The 19879-nt window shown below is 42.8% G+C and overlaps 1 protein-coding gene and 1 pseudogene across 2 annotated transcripts in view; both read right to left on the reverse strand.

The window, feature by feature from the left end:
* Nucleotides 1-14844, reverse strand: part of FAM76A (family with sequence similarity 76 member A) — a 31372-nt gene extending 16528 nt beyond the window's left edge. For both annotated transcript variants that reach the window (XM_007120347.4, XM_007120346.4), the window contains exons 1-5: nucleotides 14708-14844; nucleotides 13345-13409; nucleotides 10342-10396; nucleotides 9443-9595; nucleotides 4756-4913 (exon numbers count right to left, since the gene is read on the reverse strand). In XM_007120347.4, coding sequence (XP_007120409.1) covers nucleotides 4756-4913; nucleotides 9443-9595; nucleotides 10342-10396; nucleotides 13345-13409; nucleotides 14708-14788 — 512 coding nt within the window. In that variant the 5' untranslated portion in view covers nucleotides 14789-14844. The remainder of the gene's footprint in view (nucleotides 1-4755; nucleotides 4914-9442; nucleotides 9596-10341; nucleotides 10397-13344; nucleotides 13410-14707) is intronic.
* LOC129391932 (40S ribosomal protein S6-like) lies at nucleotides 1968-3453 on the reverse strand (annotated as a pseudogene).
* Nucleotides 14845-19879: the final 5035 nt, after the last annotated feature.

A 19879-nucleotide genomic window follows, 5' to 3' on the forward strand; every position in this document is an offset into this window, starting at 1 on the left:
CCAAAGTCTTGATTTCATAGGTCTTGGATGCATGGGTAGCTCGTTTCTATAGTCCTCCCCCAAATTCTTGGCCTTGATTAAATATTATCTGCTTTATTAATAACTATGAGAACAGAGTCAATAAAACCTCAGTTAGAAGTATAATCTGTCTTACAATTTAAAAAGTACTTTCACATCCATTGTCTCACATGCATCTTATAATACCGTGAGGTATATACAAGGGATAATTATTTCTATTTTGCATAAACTGAGGCTCATCAAGGTTAACTGACCTACCCAGGGATATACAGCTAGTTAGCAGTGAAGCTGGGGCTAGACACCAGGCTGACATATTTGAACTCCAAGTCCAGTTCTTCCTCACTCTATTTCTGTGAATCTTCTGATGTCTGAGTCCCACAACAACACTAAAGATCAGTTTTAGCCCCAATAAGTTGACCCCCTAAAACTAGTCTGCAACCCTTTTACTTTGATGATGTCCAATCGCTAAGCCCAAAGGATGTTTTAGACCTTTTCTTACTTGGCCTCTTTTCATTTGATACCACTGACCATGCCATCCTTTTTCCCCCCTGACTTTATTGAGGAATAACTGACAAATATAATTGTACATATTTAAAGTGTACAAGGTGACAATTTGATATACATGTACATTATAGAATGATTACCAAGATCAAGATAATTAATACACCCATCACCTCACATACTTAATTCTTTTATTTTATTTTATTTTTTGGCTGCACCACGTGGCTTGCAAGATATTAGTTCCCCGACCAGGGACTGAACCCATGCCCTCTGCAGTGGAAGCACAGAGTCCTAACCACTGGACTCCCAAGGAATTCGCTCTTTTATTTTTTTTAATGGTGAGAATGCTTAAGATCTACTCTCAGCAACTTTCAAGCATATAATATGGCATTATTAATTATCGTCACTAAGCTACACATTAGACCCTCAGAACTACTTCTTCTTACAAAGTTTGTACCCTTTGACCTACACCTCCCCATTTCCCTCTCCCCCTGCCCCTGGCAACCACCATTCTATTCTCTATTTCTATGAAATCAGCTTTATTTTTTTTAAGATTCCACATAAAAGTCATACCACATGGTGTTTGTCTTTCTCTCTCTGGCTCACTTCACTTAGCATATGCTTTCCAGGTTTATCTATGTTGTAGCAAATAGCAGGATTTCCTTCTTTTTTTATGGCTGGATATTCCATTGTATGTATATACCAACATTGTCTTTAGCCATTCATCCCTCGAAGGACATTTAGGTTGCTTCCATATCTTAGGTATTATGAATAAAGTTATAATGAATATGAGATACTGATTTCAGTTCCTTCAGATATATACCCAGGAGTGATTGCTGGATCATATGATAGTTTTATTTTTAATTTTTTGAGGAAACACCAGACTGTTGAGTCCTTTATATATTTTGGATATTAACCCTGATCAGATATTTGGTTTTCAAATATTCACTCCATCCTTCTTGAGTGCTTCTGGAATCTGTTCTCAGCCTCCAACCTGAGTCGTGTCATTCAAGAGCATGGTTTTTTTTTTTGTTTTTTTTTTTTTGTGGTATGCGGGCCTCCCTCTGTTGTGGCCTCTCCCGTTGCGGAGCACAGGCTCCGGACGCGCAGGCCCAGCGGCCATGGCTCACAGGCCCAGCCGCTCCGCGGCATGTGGGATCCTCCCAGACCGGGGCGCGAACCCGGTTCCCCTGCATCGGCAGGCGGACGCGCAACCACTGCGCCACCAGGGAAGCCCAAGAGCATGGTTTTAACAACTATCTATCATAGCGGTTAGAAATGATGTTCCCCAGATCACCTGCATCAGAATCATCTGAGATGTTTATAAAACAAAGCAGATTCCTGGACTCTATCCTAGATTCTACTGAATTAAACTCTGCGGTAGGGCCACAGAAATCCACACTTTAAAATAATCTCTGCTACCACTGACTCTTATGTGCTACCAATGGCTCATGTTCAAACCTCTCTTGTGAGTTCTAGGCTAAACTCCCACTAAATAATAATTCTTTTTTTTTTTTTTGATGTCGGATCTTATTTATTTGTTACTCTTAGAATGTCTTCTTTTTGACCGAGGACAGCTTCTGTTTCCTGACAATCTGTTCCTTGCATTTTTCTTTGGCCTCCTTCATTCTCTTGGCCAAAAGTGTAGCATATTCTGCAGTCTCTTCCTTATTTTTCTTAGTACGCTGTTTCTTCAGAGCAATATGCCGACGTTTGTGTTGCAGAACATGTGGAGCAACAAGACGCTGAATTCTGGGTGCTTTAGTCCTAGGTTTCTTACCTTCTTTGTTTAAGGGCCTTCTCACAACATAATGGTAGACATCATCTCCTTTATTTATTTATTTATTTATTTATTAATAAATTTATTTATTTTTATTTTTGGCTGCCTTGGGTCTTTGTTGCTGTGCGCGGGCTTTTCTCTAGTTGTGGTGAGCAGGGGTTACCCTTTGTTGCGGTGCGCGGACTTCTCATTGCGGCGGCTTCTCTTGTCGCAGAGCGCGGGCTCTAGGCACGCAGGCTTCAGTAGTTGTGGCTTGCGGGCTCTGGAGCGCAGGCTCAGTAGTTGTGGCGCACGGGCTTAGTTGCTCCACAGCATGTGGGATCTTCCCGGAGCAGGGCTCGAACCCATGTCCCCTGCATTGGCAGGCAGATTCTTAACCACTGTGCCACCAGGGAAACCCCATCATCTTCTTTAGAGAGCTTAAAAAGTTTGCAGATTCTAGCTCTTGGGCCCCAGGCGATGCAGCACAGTTGTATCAGCAAATCTAGAAATATCCTTCTCACCTTTTTTTCACAATGACCAAATTCAGGACATTCCGATTGGCATCCATAATGCATCCCCGTACAGATGTGCACTTTCTTTCTCCAGTCCTCCTTGGCCTGTAACAGGAATGCTCTTTACTCAGTAGCAAGCAGACGCGGCTGTGGGTCGTGCCACCCTGCTTCATGGTCCCTTGTTTGTCATTCTCACCACTGATTTGGACCACATAACCCCTCCATTCTTCACCTGGAGCATCAGCAGCAACTTCCATGGCCATAAGCTTCTCATAGACGGTACAAAGTTTGCATTCATAGTCCACTTCAGTGAGTTTCTGGCAGACAGTGGCTGGGAGAGAGATGTTCAGCTTCATCCTGAAGCAGCCGTTCGCCTCCAAGGTGCCATGAAAAAGAGCTAAATAATTCTTCTTGATGCTTTAAACTCAACTTTCCAAAACTGAACTTCTTTTTCCCCCTTCCTATAGTCTCTCTCAGATAAGGATCTACCCATTCACCCAAGTAAGAAATCTGAGAATTGTCCTTCACTCACCCAGCTCCTGCCCATCTATCTGTTCATCACATTATCTAATTTACTCAAAAATCTCCTTCTAAAGTGTCTTCCTGAATCTGCCTCTTCAGTGTCACTGCCTCAGTTGAGGTTCTCTATTAACATCTCTTATCTGGACTCTTACCAAAAAAGCTTCTTAACTAGCCCCCAGCCTCGTTTTCCTCCAATGCATTCTCCCCAGTAGTCTGGGTTAATTTTTTTTTTAATGCAGATTTGGCCCCTCCCCTGCATAGATCCTTTCAGTGGCTTCCCGTTAAGATTACTAAGATCAAGTTCATGCTCCTTACCAGATCTGCTGGATTCCTTTTCCTCCCATTTTCCAGCTCCCAATAATAAGCTCCAGAAAAATAAAAGGACTTGCTGTTCCCAAGTTCCGTGTGGTCTCATGCCCTCCATGTCTTTGCAAATGCTATTCCCTCAGCCTAGAATGTCTCTGCCCATTCCTTATCTGACGATTCTGACTCATCCTAAGATCTAGCTCCAACACCAGCATTTCTCTGATCTTTCGTTCCCTAACCTCCCAAGGCAGTTAATTACCACTGCCTCTTATGCCTGTATTTTGACATGTTTCCACTGTGATGCCCATCGAATTATCCTGCAATGATTTGATTACAGGTCTGTCTTCCCTACCAGACTGCATACTCTTGGATAGCAGTGTGAGTCTTTTACTTATCTCTGCATTCCTTGCAGAGAACCTGGCTCATGAAAGTATTTAACAATGAACAAAGAAAATCACAATGGTAATAATAACAACGAATAACTAAAACATATTGAAGCTTCCTATATGCCGGTTATAAAACGAATCACTATGCACATACTATATAATTTATTTTTGCAACAACTCCATGAGGTAATATTATTATTTCCCTCATTTCACAGATGAAAAAACTTGCCCAAGATCCCATACAGAAAACCTGGCAGACCCAGGATTCAATCCAAAGCTAGAACTCTTAACAACTCTACAGATACTCTGAAACGAAGCTTAAGACAATAATGAAAGGACATCATTTTGACTGGATCTCACAAGGACAAACCTAGGATATCTATCAATCTCCTAGCCAATATGCATAAAAAAGCTGCACCCCTCGGACTGTAAAATGTCCAATCTTCTAGGGAAATAACCCACTCTAACGGAGGGGAGAACGTTACATTTTAAAGTGGAGTAAGTTCCACAAACTTTTAAGACACAACAGAAACCAAGTCAGAAAATCCTGATGCCTTATGGAAGTCTCTCTGGCCCTTGGATGATACAAGAATTACAAACTATGACAAACGAGATTCCCTCTATAGACTACTAACTAGAGAGAAAATAGGAAAATTTAGACAAAATGGTATCTTCCATGGCTAATTGTGTGAATATTACATCTGACCTCCCAGAACCTCTAGTCCTATCTCATGCATCTCGGGGTTACCTGTTATAATGGCTGCCACCACTCAATCGACTGTACTGCTCCTTCTCCTGATGGCTGGCACGGGAAGAACTGCTCAGGTGCTTCCTCTGCTCTTTGGTCTTCTGAAGGACCCGTTTGTATGAAAGGGTGCACAGCCAGCATAGCAATTTCCCATCTACCTGAAAGATGAAGAGACAAAGATAAAGAAGAAGGAATGTGCTAGTGCAGTGGCTGAGAACATGGGTATTAGGAGCTAGAACCTCTGGTTAAGTCCAGATCTGCCACTTACAAGCTGTGTGACTTTACAGAAGTCAGCTGGGTACTCATGGGGTCAATTTCTTCATCTATAAAATGAAGGATAATAGTACCTACTTCAGAGAGCTGGTGCAAGGATCTAGTGACATAATGTAGGTAAAGCATGGTGCAAGGTACATAAAAATTGCTTAATAAAATAGGAGCTGGGGACTTCCCTGGCAGTCCAGTGGTTAAGGCTCCACACTTCCACTGCAGGGGGCACATGTTTGATTCCTGGTGGGGAACTAATATCCCACATGCTGTGTGGTATGGCCAAAAATTTTTTTTAATAAATAAATAAAATAAAAATGAGCTGCTAATTTTATATATTTTTTTATTTTGTTTTTCTTCAACTTAACACAGACCAGAGCAAAGTTCCCATAGGAATTTCAAAAGACGCAAATATCTCTATGGTGCTCATCAAGGAAAACACAGCAGGGAAAAGAAGACAGAAGATGAAACATAAAATTGATAATTTAGCTTTTTTTTTTCTTTTCTTTTTTTTTTTTTCAATTTATTTTATTTTATTATTTATTTATCTTTGGTTGCGTTGGGTCTTTGTTGCTGTGCGTGGGCTTTCTCTAGTTGTGGTGAGTGGGGGCTACTCTTTGTTGCAGTGCATGGGCTTCTTATTGCGGTGGCTTCTCTTGTGGAGCACGGGCTCTAGGCGCGCAGGCTTCAGTAGTTGTGGCACATGGGCTCAGTAGTTGTGGCTCGCAGGCTCTAGAGCGCAGGTTCAGTAGTTGTGGTGCACGGGCTTAGTTGCTCCGCAGCATGTGGGATCTTCCTGGACCAGGGCTCGAACCCGTGTCCCCTGCCTTGGCAGGTGGATTCTTAACCACTGCGCCACCAGGGCCCTATACTTTAGCTTTAATACCTTACAAATGGCTCATAAAATGGTATGCTGGATATCTTTTCTCAGATGGAAGTAAATGTCTCCAGAAAAAGACTGATGGGCAAGTAGCTTCCAGGGCACCAATCCCTGGTGGTGGCCTACCATGGCACTTTGTTTGATTTAGAAAAAGCTGATCACTTTGGGCAGAAGCAGCTCTGCACCAGGGTGCAGGGCACAGGGCTAGGAAAGCAGAATGGGGCTTCCACAATCCTCTGAAGCTGGGGTGCCTCTGTACAGCACTCAGATTGCAAAACTAGGTTTGTGGGGTGGCCTGGTACAAGTGGCAGGGCAGCAGAGCTGGATGCAATTACTCAGGTTGGGGACAGAGTGTGCTGATATTTTATGGAACCTTAGTTTTCATGTCTTGCCTCTAAAGTAGATCTTCTGCCCCATCTTGAACATGGGTAAGCCAGACCATCATTTACCTAAAGTATTTATCTTGTTAGCAAAAGCCTCTTTGCACCTCATTCTCCTAACCTATTAGCAAGTCATCCGTCTGAATCTATCCACTTCTTTCCAACTCCACTGCTTCCACCCAAGCAAAGCCATTCTTACCTGTCACAACTGCAAGACCCACCCAAATGATCTCGCTATTTTTCTCCAGATCAACCATTTCCATATAGCTGCCAAAGAGGGCTTCTTAAATGTAAATCTGATTATGTCTCTTCTCGCCTTAAAATATAAAATCTAAACTTTTTACCATAGCCTATGTTGACTTAAATGTAGCCTCTGCCTGCCTTTATAATCTCATTCTCTGTTCACTCTGCCTTCTTTCTGTTCTTCCCATCTGCCAAGCTCATTCTTGCCTAAGGGTCTTTTCATAGCTGGTCTCTCTTCCCAGGATCTTTGCCCTCCAGAGCTTCCCATGGCTGCTTCCTTCTCATCTTTCCTGTTTCAGCTCAGATTTTATCTCCATGCAGGTCCTCCTGATTGCCCAATCTAAACTGGCCTCCCCAGTCACTCTCTACCATATACCCTATTTCCTTATAGCACTTACACCTAAAATCTGTGTTCATTTATTTCCTTGTTTGTTCTCATCCATCTCTTACACACATAAATAAAAGCTCTGAGAGAATAAGGTCTCTTCTGCTTAGTTCATCAGTGTATTTCCAATACCCAGAGCAGTATCTGAGACATGATAAGCATCTAATTATTTGTTAACAAATGTATAAATGAATTTTGAAACCAAACTTCAATTTGCTGCATTTCATGGTTATGGGATATGGCCCGAAGGTCTGACTTTAAAATACTCTAGGAGGACTTCCCTGGTGTCGCAATGGTTAAGAATCCACCTGCCAATGCAGGAGACATGGGTTTGATCCCTGGTCCGGGAAGATCCCACATGCTGCAGAGCAACTAAGCCCCGTGCACCACAACTACTGAGCCTGCGCTCTAGAGCCCGCAAGCCACAACTACTGAGCCCGTGTGCTACAACTACTGAAGTCCGCGCGCCTAGAGCCCGTGCTCTGAAACGAGAAGCCTCCGCAACGAGAAGCCCGCGCACTGCAACAAAGAGTAGCCCCCACTCGCCGCAACTAGAGAAAGCCTGCGCCCAGCAATGAAGACCCAATGCAGCCAAAAAAAAAAAACAAACAAAAAAAAACTCTAGGAGACCTTCTCCACGAAAGAGCTTTCACTGAAGAAGGGTTTGAAAACAAAGCAACTACACTGAAAGAGAGCCAGCATTAAACATGAAAATCACACACTGAACCACAGGACACTTTATTTCAGATCTCTCCTTCACAAACTTTAAAAATATAAAATCACCCTCTCAGAATTAAACTATCATAAAGAAATAATCATAGATAACACTGAGTACTTATCATGTGCCAGATTCCTTCTGAAGGGGTTTACACTTGACCTTCATAACAACGATGAGGTCTGAGCAGCCTCATTTACGGATGAGGAAACTGAGGCACTGATAGATTAACTCGCCCAAAGTCACACAACAAATAAGTGACAGACAAAGATTTCAACCCAGGCACTCGGAGACCAGATCATTCACCCTCAATCCCTAAGCTTGGTCCTCCTAAAGTTTATAAATAGGTGATTGAGGATGCCTACAAATACACAAACTCTTATGATAGGATTGTAACTAGAAAGAAACAATGAATTCTAGTGTAATCCAATTAATAATAATATAGGTACCATTTAATGAGGTATAGTATATGCTAGGCTCAAAATTGTTTTATATACCTATCTCAATTAAATCTCCCTATGCCCTTGTGAAGTAGCTACTGTTATTCCCACAGTAAAGATGACAAAACTGATGCATAACAGGAGTAAATAATTTGCCCAGGATCATTCAGCTAAGCCAGAAGTGGGCTGGAACCCAGATCTATGGGACTAAAAAGCTTGTGCTCCAACTATTATTATATGTTACCTTCTGATTACTAATTCAGCTTCTTTAGTATCTTGATTCAGGGAGGAGGTGCCCTGGTTGGCAGGCAAGAGTATTCTGGTCACTGGAAAGTTACTTCCTCCCATTGTAAATTAATGAATTTGGTTGCTATGAATCAGCTTTTGAGAGCCTAAGCATCTCTGAAAAGCATCTCTGGACACTGAGAGTTTCTGTACTACATTCTTTCATTCAAAAAATATTTATCGAGTACCTACTATGTGCCAGGCTGCTGGTAATACAGCATGAAAATAAGATGGACAAAGAGCTCATACTCTAGTGGGGGTGGACAAACATGTAAACAAACAAGATAATTTCTCATAACGTTACATGCTATGAAGACAATAAACAGGGTACTATGATAGAGTGACTGGGGGAGTTAGTGAAGAAGGTCTCTGTGAGAAGCTGGCAATTGAGCTGAGACTTGATGCAAGGAACCAGTTATGACACTCTGGAGAAGGCTGTGTATCAGGCAAATCCAGCCAGCACAAAGGTGGAAATGAGACTGGCATATCTGAAGGACTGAAAGGTGGCCAGTGTGGCTGGACCAAGGGAGGAGGAGGGGAGTGTGATGGAAGATGAGACTGAGAGTCAGGTATGGGCCTTGCAGGCTATGGAAGGAGTTTGGGTTTCATTCTAAGTGCAACTGGAAGCCACTGGAGGGTTTTAAACAGACCAAATCTAAACCATTTTAATTCCACCAAGGTACCATCATTCCACATAGAGGTTTATCTATATCACCTTCTTGTGGTCTTTAACTTCAACAGACAGAAACATTTAAAGAGCCAGATAGTAAAACTGGTAACAGACTATATCCTGCTTAAGTCACAATCTCTCCTTTAAAGAGTTTTGTAGAATTTTGCCAATCACCATTTCACTTATAAGGGATGGTGAACACTGTAATTCAAATTCTCATGAAATACTAACCTATGAAATGTCAGAATATAATGGTCCACATTTGATAAATGAAGAAAACAAAGGCTGAATATCTTCTTCAAAGTCAATAACAGAATTTGGAGAGGAACTGAGAAATCAATCTTGGTTATATGTCTTTTTAACACAATTGGCCCACCTTAATTCCTCTGAAAGAAAAAAATATCAAGAAAAACACAGAGATTTACCTTCTTTCTATCATCTTTCCTGTCAAATGCACACTGCTGCTTGCACTGTTCACAAGAATATGGTGGTCCATACTTCTTCTCTGAATTTGTGCAGCGCTGGCATTTGTTGCCAATAAATGCTGCAATTATGTTGCAATACTGACAAGGTTTGGGCTTAAAGAGAAAAAAAAAGTGTCAAGTAAATATATTGTAAAATACCAGTGCATTTTTTTTCCAGTGCATTTTTTAAAGCAATGATTTCTATTATACACAGTTCGTTAGTCAGGGTAAAAATGCATTCCCAACTTCATAAATTTCCTTTTACACTGATCCAATAAAGCCCAATTCCTAACACCATGTAAAGTGTTTTTCTGCACAGGACTATTGATTTTCAAATAAATAAACAAATAACAAAAACCCATTAGCATATATGCTGGGACTTCTCTAACCAATTCAACAGAACCAGCTCTTGGAGAAATGAGCAAGTGCATCCAAATTTCTGAAAAGGCCTCTTTGACATTATCAGTGTATAAACGTGGGGAGAATGCCTGCAAGGACACAGTTATGCTGAACCCTAACACTGAAAGAAAAAAAATCATTCATCAAAATGAATAGTCAACTGTTACCAAACAAAGAGGTCACGTCATAGGATTCATCATTCCCCTTCTCTTTACATACTGGTTACTGAAGCTTCTCAAGGAAAATTATAATCACAATCCTGCCACAGTGACTATAAACACAGAACTCCTTAATACTAAGTATTAGCTAAGTTTGAAAGCTAAAACACTACATAAATTTTTCTGAGAACATTTTTACACATAACTAGGTCTTCTAATAAAAATATTGTAATTATATTAATAGTCCACAGAATGTACGGTCCCAAGAGACCTGACTGTTAGGTACAGAGAAACCCTACTTACCGTTCCATACAACTGCACATTCTGAGCACATTTCTTGCATATTGTATTGGTTTTACTGTTAAGGAAGAAAGAGACACAAGGCTTTATACGAAAAAAATCGTTTTACTTACAACATTTGAAAACTGATTCTTCCTTAAGTCCAAGGAATTTGTTCATTACTAAGTGCCAAGGTGGAATATGGTTTGGACATTTGATTAACTGAAGGGTGAGTATCTGGCCAGTATCTCTTTTAATTATTCTGTAGTTATAAATTTTATTAGCTCAAATACAAGGAGGCTTTGGTTAAAATGGAGAGTGAGTTATTTCTGATTATGACATCTCCAAGTACCACTAAGTAAAATTATCAGATACGCAAAGGACCCTCAAAAGAATATTATGTTAGACCAAAGTGGACTAGCAGAAAAGAAATTAATTCTCCTCAATTCAGAAGACCAGCTGAGAAATTTGAGATGAGGAGTAAAGTATTTGTGTTTGGGATATAAGCTCAGAGACTCTATCCAGGTTGACCTTACTCTGTCTCTGTTCTCCTCTGTAAGTAAAAGTATATGAAAATCCCCAATGTGGGGAAAAAGATGCTAACACCAAATATTTTTTCAATATTTCCAATTTCTCTAAGAGCTAAGCACTGACAAAAATAAACACGCCCTTTCCCTTGTGAAGATCCAAGTCATAATATTACCTACATGCCTAAACTGATAAACTGCCTTGGGGAAAAAAAATTATCTTCAAATAGGTCTAGCCCTTCACAAAGGGAGATACAAACAAATGCTTGATGTTTAAGAACAGTTTAAACAATATTTGGGGGCTAAAAACAAAATCACATAAAAATCCAGTATATTGCTACTTTGTGATTTATTTCCCATACAATTCCTATCAAAGTGACTATAAACTTAAAAAACAAAAGAAAAACCTCAAAGTAAAAAACATTAAATGAAAATGAGATACTCAAACAAAATATTTCCCAGGGCAATTTTCTGCCATTTTATTTTTTAAAATTTTTTTTTTTTTCTGCCATTTTAAAAAGGCAGTTCAGGGACTTCCCTAGTGGTCCAGTGGGGTCCAGTGGTTAGGTCTCAGCACTTCCACTGCCGTGGCCCGGGTTCAATCCCTAGTGGGGAACTAAGATCCAACAAGCCACGGGGTGACCAAAAAGAAAAAAAAAGACAGTTCAGGAAGTGAAGTACATTGAAAGAGACCTCTAGAAAGAGGATTAGCATCAGTGATTCTGTGATGTTGAACATTTGGGTTTATTTTAGATTTATTACTCAAGGAGTGGGACATATATATCAATATATACAAATGTTCTTGACATCTTAGAAAAAAATGCAAAAAACCTATTTCTATAATCCATCTTGAATTAATTTTTATGTATGGTGTGAATTAAGGGTTAAACTTCAAATCTCACCCTACACATAGAAATAAATTTGAAAGGGATCATAGGCCTAAATGTAAAAGCTAAAATATAAACCTTCCAGAGTATATTCTGTGTGTCTGCATTTACATGAAGTTCTAGAACAGGTAAAACTAATCTATGGTGGAAAGGAAAATCAGAACAGTAGTTGCTTGGAAAAAGCAAGGAGAGTGGACTCTGACTGGGTTGGGGTTAGAATCTCTGGGGTGATAGTAATGTTTTATATTTTGATGGGGTTTAGGGTTACACAGATATATACTGTTTGTAAAACTCATTGAATGATGCACTTAAGATTTGAGCATTTCAATGTGTGCAAATTTTACCTCTAAAAAAATTTAAAAACCATAAACAAATATTGAACTCTAAGTTAATGATATGCATGCTGAAGTGTTTAGGGTCAAGTACACTGATGTCCACAACTTTAAACTGCATCACAAATAAGATGGATTAATACACTGATGGATAGAGAGATGGACAGATGCAAATGTAGTAAGTGTAAATTGTAGAATCTAAGTAGTGGGTACATGAGTGTTTACTATCTAGTTTTTTTAGCTTTTTTTTTCTTTGAAAATATACATAATGAAATGTCAGGGAAAATATTCCTAGAATTGAAATGAGGCTGACTAAAATTAGGCTTATGGGTCCATGTGTGAGCTGGCAAACAGACCCCATCCTGCTTAAGGCAATATTACCTATAGCCACGGTTCCCCAAAAGTTTAACTTACTATACCAATAAACCACTTTGCTGCTATTAAAAAGTCCCCCAAAGATGTGTGTTCATTCACACCTAAATATTTTTCACACTTTTCAAAATGAGATTCACACAAGGCAAGTGTAAAGGCAAGTGAGTTTTTTCAAATGTGACTAGGGCTAACAAACTCTTTATCAGATTGTCACATTTTCAAAAGTATCTTCTTTTGGCTTATAAATTCTTCAAACTCTGCATATAAACATACTAGAGCACAAGGCTCATGTTTTACTGTTGTGGGATTGGTTTCTTAGTGGCAAAAATGTCAATACCATAATATAGGCCTTCCCTGGGACACGGGTTTGATCCCTGGTCCGCGAAGATCCTACATGCCGCGGAGCAACTAAGCCCATGGGCCACAACTACTGAGCCTGCGCTCTAGAGCCCGTGAGCCCCAACTACTGAAGCCCGCGAGCCACAACTACTGAAGCCCGTGTGCCCAGAGACCGTGCTCCACAACAAGAGAAGCCACCACAATGAGAAGCCCGCAGACAGCAACGAAGAGCCCATGCAGCCAAAAATAAATAAATTTATTTTAAAAAACCTTAAACCTTAAAATAAATAAATTTATTTTAAGAGAACCTTGATAATACAAAATTATCAAGGATGTGAAAAATAAGTAACTAATAATTTAAGCAATTAATGAATAACTAGGGAACAATATGTGTATTTTACTTCTATTGCGTTATAACAGGAAATGGCAGAATCTGTGTATAATGCAATTGATTACAGATCTATATATTACAATGCAACTGATTACAGATCTGCATATTGAAATGCAATCGATTACAGATTTTAAAAGGAAAAGCCTATTAGCATCTTTCATGGTCAATGAAAACTGTACCTCTCCTGCTGGTACTCAGTCCTACAGTAGGTGCACTTCACAACAGGGTGTGCAATCCGACATTCCTGAAATGAAATGAGGATATAATTTTAAAAGGCAGTCAGAAATGGTAAGAGTCTTCAGTAGGAGGCAGAAGACCTGGGTACTATTCCAAGCATAGCCACTGTGCTTGAGTGAGTCACTTAAACTTTCTGGGACTAATTTTTTTTTGTCTGTAAAACTGGCACCACCACCCTGCATTGATGTGGGAGTTAAGTAAGAATTTATATGGAACTAGTCATAAATTGTAAAACAAATGTATGAATAAGCCTCAGACCTAGGGAATGAGAAGCCCTGGATTCTAGTGCAGTTCTGCCTCCGCCACTGTGATTTTTGAGCAGTTTCACTTGTGAAAACAAAGTACTGAATTAAAATCATTATTGCTTACATATATAAAACTCCCTTAAAATAAATAAATATATATATACTTATACAAACATATAATCAAATATGTATTTTTTAAAGGCCAAAAAGGCATTCAGACATTTGACTTTTTCAGTTCTCTCATACCTAGTAAACAAAAAGAGACAAAGTCATGGCCACTGGAGGCAATGATGACACACAATTATGAGTTAGCCATACCAGAGACACAAACTCTGGATTATGTGGAGATATCGCAACATCACTCTCCAGCCGGCTTGGTGACTTTTAACTGTCGCTTCAAAGCACCTCTATTCATTTAAATAGGCAAAGCAAGATGAAGCAACTTAAAAGAAAAAAAGAGAACTTGGACCTTCAGGGGTAAAAACTGATCAGCAGCTGGTTACGGCGAGGACAGAAGGTCACTAACTAGAAGCTGAAATATCATCCTTTTGCTTCGTGCGTTTGACTGTGGGGCTTTATTGTAAAGCCTGGCTACCCCCGACTCTGGGACTGGCTAAAAAGTGCCCGTGAGGCGCCCAGTTCGACACGATCGTCCCAGACAGCACCCAACTCTGGAGTTCTATCCAGGCGGGGCAGGAGGTCCCTAAGCCTGAAACCCGGCAGACCCCGGCGCGGGGGAAAGCCAGCCCAAGAGGGATCTCCGCCACGGCTGGTCGAGGGCGAGCAGGGGACGAGCTGTCCCCTCCCCCGACCTCACGGGGTCCGAGAACAATCCCTCGCGGTTGCTAAGCACCCGGACACGCCGGCCGCTGGGGCCTGGACACAGCCCGGGTCTCCCCCACGTGCCCCGCCAGCCCCCGGCGGAGCGGGTGCGGTTCCTCAGCTAGGCGGGCCTGCCACGCCCTGCCCGGGGGACCCCACCGGGCGTCCCCACAGAACCGGGAGCTCCGGGCCGCGCCTCCAGCGTCCCAGTTCCCGGCTGCCGCCCCAGCCCGCGCACCTTGCACAGCTGCTGCCCCTGAGACAGCGCCTCGAAGGGGAAGCGCTGGTGGCACTTGGTGCAGGCGTAGAGCGCCGCCATGTCCGGCCCGGGCCGTGCTCACAGCCCTACCGGCCCGGCCCGCCGCTTTATCTGACAGTCTGAGGCACAACCTGGCGGCGACAGGCTGCGGGCTGCGGCAGGCGGGCGGGTCCTCGGGTGCGGGCGGGTCCTCGGGTGCGGGCGGAGCAGGGCTGGCGCGGCGGCGCTGAACGCCCGTTCACTGGTTCATTTTGACGTCTATCAAGGAGGAAGGGGCGGAACACGGAGCTTCTTACGACTCTGATTCGGTCTGGACTGGCGTACGCCACTTATGACGCGCGCGGCCTCTATTATGTAAAGCGCAGTCACGAGGGGGCGCCGCTGGGAGGGAAGGTCTCCCGCGGGGACCTCTGAAGTGCCTAGGCTCCTCCCACTTCGCTCTCTGTTCCCGCCCCCGCTCCTCCTCTCTCAGCAGCTGGAGCAACCGTGCTTCTCGCGATATCTCCACGGAGTTGTGATGTTTTGGTTTCCATGGAGTTGCCCTCTCGCAGCTGGTTGAGCCGAGCGCGGTGCATTGTTGAACTAGAACTCGGCCGCCACCCCGAGCCTGAAGAAGATGGGGGCTTGTGAGAAAACGCCTCCAACGTCGGGGTAGGAGGGGCCCGCACAGCCCTCTCACTCGAGGGAGGAGAGGAAACGTGAGAGGCAACTTAGAGGGATGCCCTTTGTCTGAGATCCCTAAAAAAGAGGGACCGCTAGGGTCCCTGACCTCCAGAGAGAAAGAGAGAAGCCCCAGAGGGAGCACCCCTATTTTGTGGAAGAGGGGTGCTAGAGTGATGACAGCTCCTCCAGGAAGGAAAAGACGGATACTAAGGCGAGGCCCTCCACCCCTGAGAGTCCTCGTGCCCTGGAGGCCCCCCTCTGAGTGGGATGCAATTGGCCTGAGGACTGCTTCCTACTGTGTCTAATCCAGTTGCACCCTCAGCTTCTCTGTCGAACAACTCCCTGGCATTTCCCGGTTAGGTCAGGCCACCGGAAGGCAAGCCACACCCTCCCAGCTACTCTGCCTCTTTTCAGGTCCCAGCCTGGTGCATCTAGGGGCTGTCCAAGGAATTACAAACTTCTTGTTCTTGAGGCTTTGGCAAAGCTTCCTGCAGTGCTGACCTTTCCAGGTCTCTGCCCTATAGCTGCTCTTACTTTTGACTCTGCTCGCCTGAGCGATGCTAATTGCAGTTTTACCTAAACGTGTGTTTTTTAACAACCGAGGGCGCATTTATGGCTTATAAATCCGTGCACCCCCCCAAATTTATTCTCTTTGATATCCAAATCCAGCCCCCTACTTGTCACTTTGCCCAAAGACGTGTATTAATCAAAGATTTAGACTCTGGGGTCAGAAAACAAAGGTTCAAAATCACATCTCCACTTCTACTAGCTAGGTAACCTTGAACTTCTGAACTTCTCACTATAGCTGAATTTCTCAAAGCCTCTTTCCTCAGTTGTACAATTGGGTCATTGTGGGGATCAAAAACAGTACATGGAGGGTAATGGGAAACTGCTTCCTGGGTAAGGGGTTTTACTTTGGAATGATGGAAATGTTCTGGAACTAGATAGAGGTGATGGTTGCACAACATTGTGAATGTACTGACTGCCACTGAATTGTTCACTTTAAAATGATGAATTTTATATTATGTGAATTTCACCTCAAATTATTTTTTTTAAAAAAAGGATGGAGGGAATTCCCTGGGAGTCCAGTGGTTTGGATTCTGCGCTTCCACTGCAGGGGGGCCTGGGTTCGATCCCTGGTTGGGGAACTAAGATCCTGCAAGCCGCCACGTGGCTCAGCCGAAATAAATAAACAAAAATTTAATTTAATTTTCAAAAGTTTTAAAAAGATGCAGGTTTGGGAGCCAGACTGCCTGGCTTTGAATCCCAACTCTATCACTTAGAAGTTGTATGACTCTGGGCATATTAAAAACAAACAAACAAGAAACAATACATGGAACTTGGTATACTAAATAAATGCTATTCAGAGAAACTGAATTTCTTCTAGGGAGATGCTGGTGCCATCGATCATGGAAACACAGCCTCCTCTCTGCTCACACGCATACTCCACACTGGGGTATGGGCCTCTCTATGTTTCTACTGCCTCCAGTTCTGGTCTCTACTATATTATTTACCAGTTTTGCAATTACCTATCTACTTCTTTTTCATCCATCAGATTATGGCATTATGGAACAGAAAGACCATATCTGGGTCCTCTGTATCCTATTCACCCAGTGCTAATTAATCCATTCATTCAACAAATATTTACATATTTACTTTGTGCCAGGCCCTGGCTTAGGCCCGGGGATACGCTGGTGTGTAAAACAGATGTGATCCCTGCCTTTGTGAAGCCAACAGTCTAGTGGCAAAGACAGTTAAATAGCAAGGACTATGAACGAATAAACATGCTGCAGGGATAAAGAACAAAGTTGGGATAGGGAGAAGGTAGGGGGACTCACTTGGATAGAGAGAAGGCCAGGGGATGCCAAGGCCTGAAGGTTGAGAAGGACTTAGACATATGACTTAGCCAAGAATGTTCTGGGCAGAGGGAAAGGTGATGACCTTGAGGTGGAATATTTCTTGGCATTTTCAAGAAATGGAGGAGAGGCCAGTATAGCTGGGGCTTAGTTGGACAGAGGGCAAGTGGAGAGGTTGGCAGGAGTCAGCAGGGGCCAGATGTGTAAAGCCTGTAGACCCTGATACGCATATGATTTTTTTTTCAAAGTACAACATATGAAGTATAATGGGAAAGAAGCCATAGGCAGTTTTTAAGCAGTCAAGTGACAGATATAAATTTTTGTAATGATTTACTTGTCTGCTACGAGGAGAATAGACTGTAGGGGGCCACCGTAAATGCACAGAGATCAGTGAGGAGGCTTTTGTAGTCATCTACGTGAGAGGTGATGATGACAAGTTTGCAGTGGAGAGAAGTGGAAAGAGTCAGGCTATATTTTGAAGATAGAGTCAACAGGACTTAGGGGTGGAGTGGAATTAGGGGGTGGTGAGGGAAAGAAAGAAATTATGGTCTATGTGCCCAGCTGTGTGCAGATGATGGTATCATTTCCAGCAAAAGGGAAGACTAGAAGGACGGGTTTCAGAGAAAAAACCAAGAGTTTTATTTCTTTGGGGTTTTTTTTGGCCATGCCACGTGGCTTGTGGGATCCTAGTTCCCCAATCAGGGATCAAACCTGGGCCCCTGGCGTGGAAGCATGAAGTCCTAACCACTGGACCACCAGGGAATTCCCAAGAGTTTTATTTTTGACATAGTAAGTTGTAAATGCCTATGGGACCTCCGGAGGGAGACATTATGTACATGGCGGCTCTAGTCTGTACATCTCTTAGAGGAGAGGTCTGGGATGAAGAGAGTTTGGGGGGAAATGATCAGCATATATGCCCTGAGACTGGACGATATTACCTTGGAAGCCTAGAGAGAGAAGATAGCAGTGCTCCTTCCTGAGTCAAGAGAAAGTCCATCCAACAGAGATCTTGTCATGAGGAGATGCCTGCAAAGGAGCCATGAGCAAGAGAGTTCAGAGAGGAGAGTGGTTTCACAGAAGCCAAGAGAAGAGCAGGAGACATCAGTCAACAGTGTCATCAGCTACTGGGAAACTAAAGTGAGGACAGTGACTGATGTTTACTGAACTGATCTGAACACACACCTGTTTGCTGAATGTCTAGCCTGTCAAACCTTATCCCTCCTTCCCTTTATCGAGTCTCCTTCCATGTGTCTTTGGCAACAGCGGTTGGGTGTGTCCCTGCGGGAACAGTAGGAAAAAAGGGTATTTCTTTTTTTTGTGTGTGGTATGCGGGCCTCCCTCTGTTGTGGCCTCTCCCGTTGCGGAACACAGGCTCCGGACGCGCAGGCTCAGCAGCCATGGCTCACGGGCCCAGCCGCTCCGCGGCATGTGGGATCCTCCCAGACCGGGGCGCGAACCCGGTTCCCCTGCATCGGCAGGCGGACGCGCAACCACTGCGCCACCAGGGAAGCCCAAAAAGGGTATTTCTATCAGGATTGTTCATGGTAGCAAAAGAAAAGGGGGACAAAAAGGAAATAACCATGGACAGAATAATGGATTACTGAATTGTGCTATGCTTAGAGTATCGTGGAAGTACACAGAGGGGACACTTAGCTTCAATGGGGTCAGCTCTCCCAGAGTGTCACTGCTTGCCTCCTGTTCACAATCTCCAGAAAAATCTTCATGCTGAGGAGGATGGTGTAGGTCCAGGGTGGAAGGGGGGAGTTGATAAAAATCGAAACTGCCTTCTATTGGCAGATGTAAATTCTTGATCTGTAAACTCAGAAATAAAACTTTTTTAAAAACTGAATTCAGACAATCCTGCAGCCTGTGGAACAAAAACCACATTCATAGAAAGATAGCCAAGATGAAAAGGCAGAGGGCTATGTACCAGATGAAGGAACAAGATAAAACCCCCAAAAAACAACTAAATGAAGTGGAGATAGGCAACCTTACAGAAAAAGAATTCAGAATAATGATAGTGAAGATGATCCAGGACCTCGGAAAAAGAATGGGGGCAAAGATCGAGAAGATGCAAGAAATGTTTAACAAAGACCTAGAAAAATTAAAGAACAAACAAACAGAGATAAACAATACAATAACTTGACATTATAGGGGTCCCAGAAAGTGAAGAGAGAGAGAAAGGACCAGAGAAAATATTTGAAGACATTATAGTCGAAAACTTCCCTAACATGGGAAAGGAAATAGCCACCCAAGTCCAGGAAGCACAGAGAAAATAGCCACCCAAGTCCAGGAAGCGCAGCGAGTCCCATACAGGATAAACCCAAGGAGAAACATGCCGAGACACATAGTAATCAAACTGGCAAAAATTAAGGACTAAGAAAAATTATTGAAAGCAGCAAAGGAAAAACGAAAAATAACATACAAGGGAACTCCCATAAGGTTAACAGTTGATTTCTTAGAAGAAACTCTGCAAGCCAGAAGGGAGTGACATGATATACTTAAAGTGATGAAAGGGAAGAACCTACAACCAAGATTACTCTACCCGGCAAGGATCTCATTCAGATTCGTTGGAGAAATCAAAAGCTTTACAGACAAGCAAAAGCTAAGAGAATTCAACACCACCAAACCA

This window comes from Physeter macrocephalus, chromosome 3 (genome assembly GCF_002837175.3).
Source record: "Physeter macrocephalus isolate SW-GA chromosome 3, ASM283717v5, whole genome shotgun sequence".
Classification (NCBI taxonomy): domain Eukaryota; kingdom Metazoa; phylum Chordata; class Mammalia; order Artiodactyla; family Physeteridae; genus Physeter; species Physeter macrocephalus.